This window comes from Branchiostoma floridae, chromosome 15, assembly GCF_000003815.2.
Source record: "Branchiostoma floridae strain S238N-H82 chromosome 15, Bfl_VNyyK, whole genome shotgun sequence".
Lineage (NCBI taxonomy): Eukaryota > Metazoa > Chordata > Leptocardii > Amphioxiformes > Branchiostomatidae > Branchiostoma > Branchiostoma floridae.
Window position 1 is genome coordinate 6,906,705 of NC_049993.1, and position 13,729 is coordinate 6,920,433.

General features: G+C 43.6%; 1 protein-coding gene across 15 annotated transcripts in view; it reads right to left on the reverse strand.

The window, feature by feature from the left end:
• LOC118432025 (single-stranded DNA-binding protein 3-like) overlaps positions 1-13,729 on the reverse strand; it is a 76,850-nt gene that overhangs the window by 10,367 nt on the left and 52,754 nt on the right. For 12 of the 15 annotated variants that reach the window (XM_035843525.1, XM_035843522.1, XM_035843518.1 and 9 more), the window contains 3 exons: positions 12,828-12,900; positions 1,503-1,579; positions 118-194 (listed from right to left, as the gene is read on the reverse strand). In XM_035843525.1, the coding sequence (XP_035699418.1) occupies positions 118-194; positions 1,503-1,579; positions 12,828-12,900 (227 nt within the window). The remainder of the gene's footprint in view (positions 1-117; positions 195-1,502; positions 1,580-12,827; positions 12,901-13,729) is intronic. The other 3 variants (XM_035843523.1, XM_035843516.1, XM_035843511.1) reach the window with 1 other exon arrangement.

Here is a 13,729-nt window from a genome sequence, read left to right on the forward strand (position 1 = left end):
AATTGAAGACTGCAAGTCCTGATGAACTCTTTCATTTGGATATATCACCACAGGATACTAGGGCTTGTTCTTTTGTAGGTTTATGAAGGATTTCTGGAAATAAGAGGAGCAACTTACATGTTCATGCCCGGTGGCAGGCCCCCTGGTCCCATACTGTTTGGTGGTGGCCGCATCCCTACTGGTCCCCCATAGTTCTGTACAAACCAACAAGAACTTCACATTTACCAACAGTACCGCTTGGTCTGGTAACGATGGTACGCCTTTATCCGTGGGGTAACCTATATCCGTTGTATTTAAAATCAGGGTAGTTTGATAGGGATATCAAGTCGACGGACAGTATTTTCAAGCGGCAATGTTTTTAGATCACAATTTGAAACCACCGCCTGTCGACTTGATATCCCTTAATAACCTGTTCTATTCTTTAACGGATATAGGTTATCCCACGGATAAAGGTGAAATATTGTTACATATACATGCATACATACAAATTTCATCATCTATGAACCATTCTTTCTTCAGGCTGCACCACATGATAGGTCAGCAGTTTGACTCCTTAGCCTGAGTGTCATGCTCAGTGCCCTTCAATACTAGTTGAGCTGTCCATTCATATTGCAGCCTCCTAGCCCCAGATATCTCTCTCATCTCAGTCCCTTAAGTACACATGGTCCTGTGGGTAGTGTGAGTTATTCATGTACAAACCCAGGAACACACTGATACCAGCAGAGAGCACGGAAGGGCAAGGCAAAGGCCATGTCTGTAAATCTAATTTCAGTATGTGTAGACAAGGGTGTAGGGGGACTTATTTTGGTATAGGAGGCTGTTATAGTGATTTACGTTTGGTTTATTCCTCTGCCTTTAGGGTGTATGGCAGGAAGTTCAATCCTCTGTAGAGGTGACGACTGCCAGCAAACTCACTTTACATGGAGACACACACGGCCTGGGCTCTCTTGGGTACTACACATTGCATTTCAAAGAAATATCAACAAAGAGGGCAAGGACATTGCAGTCCTTTGTAGCTATAACCATTTCCGTGCTGACTGATGCAGTGAATAATAGGACTGTGGTGAATAGGTTGAGCTAGGGTGGAAGGTGACAGACTGAGCTGACTCTGTAAGGCCCTTGTCATATACATCATATGGCAAGTTTACTACAGCAAGTTAGGGACATCTTCAGGATAGCCATGGAAATGTCATACTACTTTCAGCAATATCGTGATGACAATAATTGTAATTTATTTTCTCTGGTTTCAAGAAGGAAGAAACCCTGTAGCTTTTTGGAGAGGATGTAACTTTATTTCTACACTTCTACTTTAAGTTATATAAGTGATTGCATTTATCCCATGTAGGGCATGGATATGCAATAAAGATCATTGGCTTTTTCATTGCCATTGTAATACATACACATCCTTGTTAGTACTAGTAGTTACTGTCATAGGTTCCTTGAAAGAATAATCACACAAAAAATGTGAGATGTAACGTGACTGTGTCTTCGGAGCGACTTACCGGTAAACTTACCGGGTTCATGGGCATGCCTCTCGGGTGGTTCATTCTCTGCATTGGGCCGGGCATGCTGGGATGGCCTGGAGAAAACAACAAGAACAACAAAGCCTGGTCAGCTATCTGTGCATGTTCAATAAGATCCTTGTGTAAACCCGCACGCGTACGCACACATACACACACACACACACAAAGGAAAACTGGAGAACATATCTTAAGACCAACTTGATCAGCATCTTCTTTGACAAGTCGGATGTAGACAGATGCCCTCGGTGTGAACTGTAATCCTAACTTACGGTTGTCCTGCCATGTAACACCCTTAGTATAGTGTCTTGCAGGTCTGATTTGTGATATTCGTTGTTCAGAGTTAGGCAGTAATGTAAGGCTTATGGTACAATCAACCCAACACAGTAGTACTTATTGGATTTTTCCTGAAAGAAACTGCTACTAATGTAGCTATCAACATCCTCTTTGTATGGCAGCAATAGTAGGGAGATAACAGAAGATCGTAGATGCTACCATTCCCTTAATGGCCTACAATTCCCCTTTTCAAGCACACCCATCTGGATGTGAGAAGCTGAATGTACTCCTTAGAAGAACCCTTTGTACAGCAGGGTATGGCACATGACTTCCCCTCCTTTTGAAGTCCTGGTGTATGTGGATGGAGTGCACCCTTGAGGAGGCAACGCTTCCTAAGAACCCCTCCATCTCCTTCGCTGTCCTTGAGGTCCTCTTTCCAGGCCATTGGGGATTACCCACTCACCTGCACAAGAGGGACCGATGTGGACGCCTTCTCTGGTGGAGTGCCATCATCGCATAACCATGGCCAATTAGCTCCGAGGCTGGTACAGACGCCCAACCGGTCACAGGATTATTGTGTGTATGGTCCACAGAATATCACCATCAGCCTTCAGAGTCATCCCTTTGGTTTACTTTTTTCTGCAGGCCAGTAAGTCCTTACACATCTTTGTGGAAGAACGTGAACTCCCTCATATTACCATAAAGGGATATTCAAGGCTCTGTGTGGACCTGCTTGTCTGCCAACCCTTCCAGAAAGCTGGTCTCTACAATTAGAGACCCCGCTCTCTTCTCCAGTCCTCCCGGCCTATTAATCCAAGACCTGGGGGTAGCCCTGCTAAATATGTAACATCAAATGAGACCATTTTTCATATGTGGCCAATTATAAGACCAGGAGAAGATTTATGGCAAGCCCTTTGCTGTGACAGCAGCCTCAGCAACTTTTGACTACAGGTAGGTTGGCACAATTTCCATGCAAATCTGGCGGAGGACGTAGATGATCTGTGCTTAATGAAAACTCAGGGCCACCTGTCCCTCTGGGTTTCATCATCACGACTGTCCATGTGCCATGAATCATCGGGTTGTTTGCAACATTTCCACTGCCAATAGGCTGGAAAGGTGAGACGCAACTATCTGTCATTTCATCTCTGATTAAAAGAAATTACTCTAAATTCATCATGTAAAGAAACAACAACATTGCTCCAAAAGATAAGGACGTCTAGCACTGAAATTATGTGTCAAGAACTAAATGTAACTGAGGTTTAGGCACTTGCAAAGCTGCTGACTACATGACTACTTTTCTTGTGCTCTTCAGCTCCTTGAAAGCACCCAGACATCAGGAGATCCTTGTCCCTTGCCACCTCCTGAAGAGCCACAACAAGCTGATAAGGAGCTTTAATGAAGAAACTGGATCTCTACTAATTAGGATGGCAAGAGGGATTTAGCTAGGAAGGGACAGATGTCTCTAGTGTTCCTTCCAGCTCAGCCAAGGATAGAGCAGAATTTCTGCTTGTTAAAAGCTCCAAGTTGTTGACTGTCTGGCAGGAGCTTGAGTGACACACGAAAACCCAAGAATTCCTGCTGTCTTGTAAGTGCGCATTAGGACGTAATCCTTCTACACTATGGCTATGACGGGACTTTAGGAGCTTTCATGATTCCTTTCTGCAGCCTTTTACTTATATTACATGTACTTCCCCTTGAGTCCTTGACAGGTGAAGGGAAGAGAAGAGGTGGCTCCAGGTGAAGCAAGTCACAAGGTGTTTGATATTCCCACCATTATCCAGTTTGCACCTATTACTGCACAGAAGACGTCCTGACAGAGCCCATGACACCTTACACGCACAAGCGATGTAAACATCTGTACATCTGTGGCATCCAACACTATCCAGTGGGACCTTCATTAATAAAGGAACTCCAAATAATCTTGGAGGGGCTGAGCTCTGCAATTACCCAGCAGGCTTGGGTCTCTAATTAAACATAATTGCTGATGTAGATCTAAAAGGCAGCCTGGAGGAAGCTATAGAAGTCAAGATTGCCTTTAGCTCATTGTGCCCTCTGTTCCTGCCATGATGTAATTGATGTACTCAAGTGCATTCATTAGAGCGATGTGGGGGAGAGTGGGGTGCACTTACTGAGCTGTCCCTCCCATCTGTGTTAATGGCTTCCTGTTGAAAACTGTGGTGTTTCCATGGCTCTGCTGTTTCTCAAGGTTTATTTACCACTTCTGCTCTCCCAACACACCCTTCTGGGAAAGTGCAGCAGGTCTGTTCTTACAGTCACGGGCACCAAGGGGCAGAACGCAGCTAGATGGACGTAAAATAGCCTTTGACATTGCGATGGAATTACCGTGGTGACAGGGGGACTTATGCTACGGTGAGTGGCAGTTTTTCTTATTTAATTGGCAGAACTGCTTACAGAACAGCTGTCACGAGCTTGGCAGCTTTCGAAGTCCAGAACAGCAACATTGTGGGCTGCCCAAGATGATAGTCCGTGGAATAATGCACGGGACAACGATGGCTTTCAGAATCCAATTGTACCATGGGCGTAATCACCTCTTCCTTTTAACCCGGGTGACTCCTGGAACTAACGACAGTCGGCCGAGTTCACCGGCGAACTGAGGTAGCCGCACGTTACTCTCGAAAAACGTGACGGCAGCCTGAAAAGAATAATTACCATGAAGGTTGATTGCGCCGAACATGTTATTCACGCTGAGTTAGCTATCCGACCCGCCAATATTTCATTACTTTCATAAGTCACATCTGCATCATTTATAACACGAGGAGATGTGATCCGGGGGAAGCCAACGTGCCCCGTTCCCTGCCCTTCCTGCATATCTGCATGGAAATGGAAGGCAAACTATTGAAAAGTAATGCAACTGTCAAGACCGCTGGGGCTCCATGGTAACGAATGGCCTCTCGCATCCATCTGGATCAGATCTTTACAAAGCACAGCTCTCTGCTGATGGAAATCTGATCGGGAGGCAAAAGCCAAGCTGTGCTCCAAGAATACTTCATTATATATCGGAAATTAGTGGAACACACAAGATATTGCCTCCACTGGAAATAAATAGGCACGGCTGCCACTGTTACTAATCTAGCTGCAGGCTCCAACCTGGGGTAGTAATTACTGCTCTTTTATGGTGTGCTGCGATTTCCCCAAAGAGGAGCTGCTAATATTTCATTTACAAGGGACCTTAATGCTAAGCTTAATCTATAGAAAATCCATTAGTACTGGTGTGAGTGCTCTAACTCTCCCCAGTTGCCTGCCTGGTCGCCGCCCTCCCACCACCCAGCAGGAAGGCCAGGAATCAATCCCTGTCCAAATGAGCTCTCGGAATTGAGTGCATTATCTTGTAATAAGCACATAGTGGAATGTAATTAAATTGGCTGGAAACAATGTTTTAAATCAGCCACCAAAATGCCAGGGAAACCTGGCACATGCTGCTGATTTGCATAGCCACACTGCATGGCATGCGATTGGTCACGGCTCTGACCAACCAGTGCGCAGATTGGCCAGACCACACTGGAGGCATTCACAGCACTCTCATTACACATTCAAATCGGCGTGTGAGTGGTACTCTGTCTGGTTGGGTCACCACTGTGTTTAGGAATGCACATCAACAAAGCTGGCCTGACAGATGCAGTGGGTCCATGTGGTTGTGCCTCTGTAGGATCTTCCTGTGTGCTCACACACTGACTTCCATTCACAGGATTAGCAACCCTGACTGCTGAGGGAAGCGGCAGTTCACTGACACAGGTAGGTGGAACCTCAGTTCTTCCTGCTGTCGTGTGTACGTATTTGTGTACAGCAACCTCGCAAATCAAGCGGCATGCTTTTAGTAATTTGCTAAGTTTGACAGCGGAATAAATTCTTACTACGTTGTCACAGTTTGCTTTCAACAAAAACTGTTTGGCTGGATCCCTGCCCTCGAGCCTAGTAAAACACTATTCCACTCGCTGACGTTGAAGCATGGTTACAAGTTTGTTGTCCCTGTGTACCAACCAGCGCCCATTTATCAAGAGATAATTACTTCTCTAGCGCTCACCAGAGAGAGCTCTTGAACCACACTATCGACCAGAAGCCTTTTATTTCCTTTGTGACTATCTCTCAGCGGAACCCAAATGGCAGGAATCCTCCGATGATCCATGCCACCTTTTGCATCATTCCCGTAATAAGTGGATAGCTACGGTTGGTCAGGCCCAATCAGCACGCCGACAGCTCACCGCAACTTTCTGCAAAAAAAAGCTTCCTCACATACTTGCCTTCATTACATCTCCATACAACTGCACAGCTCACTACCCCCATTAGAGGATCCTACTTCACCAAGCATAAAAAGAGCGTCTGGGTGCTCTTCTACCGCAGCTAAGCCTCTTTTGTACATTAGACCCTCCTACTCAGGCCATGGTTCAGGCTACACTTGTGTCACAGCTGTACAGAGGGAGAACTGGTCTCTCTTAATGATAGCTTCACTCAAATAGGCCCAATTTAGACAACTATCCCTGGGGTAGAACCAACTTAATGCAACCTCCTTCAGGACCAAACTTGTGCTGAGCTAGGCCATTAGCTCCACCGCACAATAAAGGCCACTTTAGTTCTCCAAGAGATAAATTGTAACTTTGTTATCTTTATGTATGAGGCAGTGATCAGCTTCATAAATAATAATGGCCAGTCGCAGCCTAACAAATGGAGGGAGCTGGGGGCATGTTACCCGCTCCTTTCACTCATGAAAGCTTTACCCTGGTCCACACTTGACATACACATGTTCTTGTTAGCTGCTATTTGTCATGCATAGGCCCACTTGTGCCTCTGAAATCTGATCCCCTATCCTCACCCATCCCTGGTTGCCAAGGAAACCCCTTGAGAACCACACCCTTGCATCGTTCTCAACTACATCCAAGGGTCGCTCTAAAAACTCTCAAGTGTCATTGTCAATATAACTCGATGTGCGCGGATCGTGACATTTGCCCACACTGTCGTCTCCGCTTTGGTCCGCCTATTGTCGGCAACTGTCCTGATGTGGTAATATAAAAGTTATTGGGAGTCAGGAGCCCTCCTTGTGTGATGTCTGCCTGCTATGAAATTGGATCTGGACATCTGACGTGAATTTATCATTGCAGGGTGTCATCAGGAGCAGGCAGGTCCCCCCCTCAGGGGCTCGTGTTACCGAATGTATGGCCCGATGGATGTGACTCTTCTGTCGTTTAATGCACGGGCTTGTCTCGTCCTGGTGACCTTGCTGGGTAAGTAGGGCTGAACTTTACCATTACCTCCCGATTCCCTCAGAAATTAGACCCTGTTTTGCGATCTGGGAGCGTGACAGGCAGCCTCTCTCATGCCTCCTACTGGAGAGAATCAGGCCTATAATGGATCTTCCATGCTGACACATTAGAACTGGGGCGGCTGGGACCCTCTCTCATTAGTACTCAACCACCCTATGGGGAGCTACAGTCAATACCCATCAATGCTGCGCCAATACCACCTCTTTCCTTTGTTGGTGCCCCCTCTAACCCCAGTGCCCTCTATATGCAGTTATTAACAGTTTTGCTGACTTGGTGCTACAGCGAGGAAACACTGCCATGCACCTTACCCCTGGAGGCTTGTAGGTATTCACATTTATCATCATTGTCCAGAGGCTGCTAAGGCATGCAGGTTGGCACTAACACCTTTCTCCATGCATCAATGGTGCCAGCATTTTTTAACAGGGCTCTATCATCTCATTCAGTTCCCCTTCAGGACAGTCACACCTGTCAGGGGGTATGCAGAGGGTGACGACAGCTGTAGCAGCTGGCACCTGGACAACTGAGGGGTGCACCTGTGGACGATATTACGCACAGCCTTTACTTCAAATCTCCTCACGCAAGAGGGACTTTGATTTTGAAGGTAAGATGCGCACCACTTTTTCCACTGTCTTTTACACCAAACCTCAACACAAGAGGGACTTTGAAGGTAAGACAGATAGCCTTGAGAAATGTAAAATATACAGTTGGCTACTCTCTGAACATTGTACTGGAAAACTTTTTATTAGCAACAAAAAATTACAGGTCTTTTCATGAATATTGTAATTTTCCTGAAGACATTTACTTGTGAAAGAAGTCAGGGAAGCATTTTGTCTCTCATGCATTTTTAAAGAGTCCCTAAACTGAGCTTTGGAAAAGTAATTGTTGCCTAATCTCCAACCATCACCAGTCCAATTAGAAAAGGGAGGCTACATTTTTGTAAGATGACCCCGACCAGTTTTTCAATTACTAAATAATGAAGTCTGTTCCTCAATATAGCCTGGATGTCAGACTGTTTCCAGGGCCTCACAGGCCAACTGAGCTAGACCCTGATAAACATGGTAGATATTGAGATTTGAGTTTGGGCAGGGGGTCTGGAAGTCCAGGCTAGTTCCTTCCCCTCTAAAGCAAGGAGGTTAAAAAAGACCAACCTCCTTGTCTAAAGTTAACCCTGACCAAACTGCAACAAACCATCTTCTTGTTATCTACATCTTCAGGATATTGAATTCCAATGATGTCAAACATGCTATACAAAGATCTATAAGTCTCTAAGCTTGGCGGTTTCACGTTCTCGTTTGGACGTCTGGCTTGTTTCTTAAGGATCTCAGAGGGGAAACATCATTTTCTCATATCTGAACTTGGCTGAGTTACCAACTTTGGCAATGTAACCAGTTGGGAGCATATTAGTTTCAGTCTTGTTGTTTTAGTGCACTGTTGAGCTAAGCAAGACTACAAGTCTGTGCAGGATGTTTTTAAAATCAAACTAGAAAGGCCGACATTTGCTTGAGAGCAAATACAGCATATTTCAGCCATCTCCCTCCCCATGCAACAATAGACTATTTCAAAATCACCCATTTGAAAAATCACTTTTACTAATGGCGGTTTAACCCAAAAATGAATCTTACAAAATTCCCCCGTTCAACTTCAAGAATGGACTCCAGTGCACCCTATGTGAATTTGCACAATAGACCAGTCCAGAAATACTCCCACTGAAACCTTGGCCTTTTGAATAAGAAACCAAATCCAAAATTGAATTCAGCAAAAAAGGTCCCAGTGCATGAAAAGGTATAATAGACCAGTCTAAAAACACTTCCACTAAAAATTGAATTTTGAATCATCACCACCCGTCCAAACTGAATTTGAAAAAATCCCCCTTCCGTGTGCAAAAAATGGATTCTTCCATGTAAAGTAGAGCAGTCCAAAAATACATCCGCTAAAATAGGACTTTGACATAATCACTGAAGTCCCAAAAATGGATTTAAAAAAAAGCCAATAGATTTTTAAAAAATCCCCCCTCCATGCAAGAATGGACTCTTCCAGCACACCCATTTAAAATTGCAAATTAGACCAGTCCAAAATAACCCTGCTGAAAGACTTTGACAAACTAGAAGTCACCAAAGTCCAAAATATGAATTTAAAAAAATCCCCCCTCCGTGCGAGAATAGACTCTTCCAGCACACCTTCTGTAAAACTGCAAAATAGACCTGTCCAAAAATACACCCACTGAAAGACTTCACCAGTCCGAGGATGAATTTTAAAAAAAATGAACCCCTCCGTGTAAGAATGGACTCTTCCAGATAACACCGGACTCGCTGATTGGCTGTCACCCTCCCCCCCCCCCTCTTTAGGATATAGATTCAGGCTAAGTGATTGGTTACCTATCTAATTAGATTAAATAGACATATATGCCAGAAGGTGCAATCTGCAGCTGGGGTCAACGACCTTAAGGTCATTGACCCCTGTGGCTATTGGAAAAAAAATCCCCAAATCTATCATTTTGACGTAGTCTATGACAAAAATTATACATGTGTCATTTGAATGAATATCTGGTGCACCATTTTACCAAAATTTAGGTCATTTGGTTTTAAAACCAGAGCACAAGAGCCAAAAGTGTACTTTTTGGTCATAAAATGGCCAAATAATCGTAAAATTAAGCATTTTGTTGTACTGTATGCCTCAACTGTTAATGAATCCATGTGCGCATATGTCTAGGGCACTCCTATACTAAATTTCAGGTCATCCGGTTCTAAAACCAAGGTACAGGAGCCAAAAGTGTCCTTTTTTGGTCAAAAAATGACCAAAAAATCGCAAAAATAAGCATTTCGTTATACTGTACACCAAAAGTGGTATTGAATTTGTATGGGGGAATTATCAAAGCACATCTGTGACAAATTTCAGCTCATTCGGTTATAATACCAGGGTACAGGGGGCCCAAATATACAGTTTTGGTCTTAAGATGACCAAAAAACCTTAATAAAATCATTTTAAAGGTAGATATGAAAAAAATGAAAAAAACGTCTGGGGATATTGACCCACTCTACCCTTGTGTCAAATTTCAAGTCAATCGGTTCAGGAACAACGGAGATACCGTGTTCCGAAGATTTGACAGGAGAAAGAAAGAAAGAAGAAAGAAAGAAACATTACGAATACAATATATTTCACCATACCTATGGTATGGCTGAAATATAATCAAATCAAACTGATGACTTGCAGTTGCAGTGCAGTATCAAGTGAATAACTGAACCTAAGCAGAAATATCGAAGCAGGCAAATTCCTTGCCAATAACACCGAGGGATGCGAGTGGGTAGCTCTAGCCTCAAGTGACTCATCGCTCACACCTAAGTTACCCGGATCCACAGAAAAATGGAAATATATTGCTCCCTGCCCTCAGCAACTTTTTATTCATTAGTTGGCTTGGGAGGGCTATCAATCCGCCAGTGTGCTAATAGAGTGGGTTTAAATACAGTTACAGGTATGCCTACCCAGAGCCACTTTATCTCTAATGCAAAAGTAATTACTGCAAATGGCAGGACTCGTATAATGCATTTTAGTGAAGGACGGCCACTCAGAATACTCCAGCTCGCGGTCTGGGCCAATGTCTGCCCGAGGAACGATGCTCTCATATTAACCCGGCGGAGGTTTCAGTTAATACAAGTTGTCCCGTGTTTCATATTTACACATCAATGAGGCCTAATGCAACATTGATTGGGGTATGGTGTCACATCTTGTAAAGGACACTGTAGCCCTTCGTGTCACTGTCTTTTATATACATGAAATGCCATGAAAAATTACCTTTCAAGTAAGGACACATTTTTCTCTTGCTGTGCAGGCAGTATAAAGTCATTGTGGTGGCATACAGCACAGCATGAATGTCTCCCCCTGACACAAACTCTGAGTCACAGTCATTTTTAACAAGTTTCTACAGTCAAACTTTGTGAAAGTTAGCGTTATTTACATGCAGATGAATTCTAAAATTTCCGTGGAAGTCATGAAACAGAATCTTTATAAGCGACATGGACCATTGTGTATTATTGCACATTCATAAGTTTTCACAGACAATCAGGTCCAGGTTCAGGTATGGACCTGGAGCTGAATTTTCTATACCGGTACCCACCGGGCTAGTCATTGTGGTGGCACACAGCACACAGCATGTATGTCTCCACCTGACACAAACACTTGGAGTCAATGAGTCACGATTGATTCCTCGACAAGGAAGTAAGATTATACCCTTGTGCAATAATCAAGACTCTTTCGTCTGCTTCCTCTGACATTTTTATATGAAATACAATGCTGGCACTCTCCAGGTTAATTGTTTCATTTCAAAGTGGGGGCCAACAGTGCTAAATTTCCCCTCATTAGAACTACATTATCGAAAGGCTTCCAGCCTAGCAACATCTGTGCCTGCAACACCGACAATAGCACCGCATTTGAAACCACCATCATTACTGTAATGACTGGTGAAATCACAGCCCTTCTTAAAATGAAAGTTAACCACAGCTTACATAAACTTGCAAGTTTAAAAAAAAAAAAATCGAAGCCCCGCTCAGATTACGATGGAGAGCGGCTCCCGCCTTGATGAGATAAATATGAAGTTACTGTTATCAATAGATAAATCAGTCTAACAGGACAGGAATCAAGCACGCCATTCAGTATCAGTTGAATCAGCAATATCAGGCCCTGCAATTCTCTCAGCATTGATTGCGAAAGCTGAATGCTATTAAGGCTTCCTTTGTTAGATGAGTCCCACTGAGTGACTTGACATAACTTGGCCTGGGGGAAATTGACGTTCCGCAAAAGAGAAGAAGAAGACAGATCTTGTGTGGCAAGATGTGAATCTCAATTAAAAATGGACGTCTCCAAGACTGAGGTTACAAAGCAAGAGATATGCAAATCACGTCTCTGCAGGGAAACTTAAGAAAACTGTAATTGCAGATGTAGGAAGATCTCACTATGCCTAAGATTGGGTCTATTCATAACCCCCTTTGTTTGAAGTATTGAAAATCAGGAGATCCTCTTGATAGCGATAAGGCTCAGGAGAGCAAAGTACAATAACATAGACGTATTACCCATTAAGGGTAGAGATAGGCCTATTATGGCTAAATGAAAATCTATCACACGCATACTTCAGTCAAGGATGCAGGATCTTATCACACACTGCACGGATATCAAAATTTCGCTGTCACATTAAAAAGGCAACGTTATCGGTACATATCTTCTTACCTGAAGGCCGCTTTTAAGCGAAACATTAAAATTGAGACTATATATCTTAAAGCAGAATAGAATAGTTATGAATATTTACTTACAATTTGTTGAGTGGATAAACTAATAAACCACCTTTCAAATTAAATTCCTCAGAGGGAAGGCATTTAGCTATCAGGTTTAAATTGCAGTTTCTAATTCAGTTCAGTAATGTTTCTGATCTAGTTAAGGAACTTTTCTACTTCAAATGAGGGACTTTTCCAGGATTTGTAGGGTTTTAGCCAGCTTGAAATTTTCCTGTCATCCCAATTCCCATTGACGAAAAAATCCTAAAAAAGACATCTTCTAATTCTATCATCATGTAGAAATTTCCACCATTGTTCAATTTCCAAGCTAGTGTTTGGGCATGTTTTATTCAAATTTGGGCATTTCAATACATCGTTCGGCAAGGTTGACGGAAAGCCTTTAAAAGTTTTCACACGCTGCAAGATCCTGTCAAACAACGACAGGTGCTAGAGTACTGAGTAAAAGGCAAGAGAAGTTGTGAGAGATGTTTTACCTTGAGGTTGTTGCCTGGTTGGGTCCATGGTGTTGGGGAGAAGTGGCTGGGCCCCAGGTACCCCTCCTGGAGGCTGCAGGAAAAACAACACAGAGAAACACGGTCAACGATAGGAACAATGAACAAGGAATAGTCGCCTTCAAGTACCATAGTTACCAACCTAGGATTAATGTGTTCAAAAATTTGTACTTTCTCTGAACTATCATGGAAGTGGAATTTGTCATCACCAAGCACAGTACGGGCATCTTCGGCAACGGATAGTTTTTACAGAACACTTACAGATAGATGTGCAAGAGTTAGGGGTGATAGGTCGTTCAGTGTAATATAACCAGCTGCTGCAGTGCTGCATGCCTGCGAATCTGGTGTGTTACCCCGAAGGGCATTATGTAGATAAAGATAATGAAAGAACCATCCATTAAACGCGACATAAATGAATACTTATTAGTAGGTTCATGATTATTATACTATATGAATTTAAATTTGAGTCCCCGCGGCACAATTGCTTAGTGGTTTGCTTTTCCAGAATGGTGGAGAAACAGGTGTCAGTCTGGCATTCCCAAATCGCTGACTTCGGCACTTTTAGAAGGAGTAGCAACTATAAAGTGGACTTCAAGTTCTACCCATTGTGAAGGACATTCGGATGGACGGAACTGTAGCAGAGTTTATCACTTTTCTGGCAACTCATCAGCGAAGTTTGTTGGGCGGAGCCGCTTTGTGTCAAGTAGAAGTGAGTGATGATCAGATTAAGTTCCAATCAAAATTCCTGGGGAGCACTGGCCCCAGAACCCCCCCAAGCACCCTTGTAAACCAACTGTGCCATGATTGATGCAATTCATTTCTCCAAGTGTACTTGGACCGTCCACCTGGGAACTTCCCCGCGCCCTTAAAAATGGCCGCCCTGA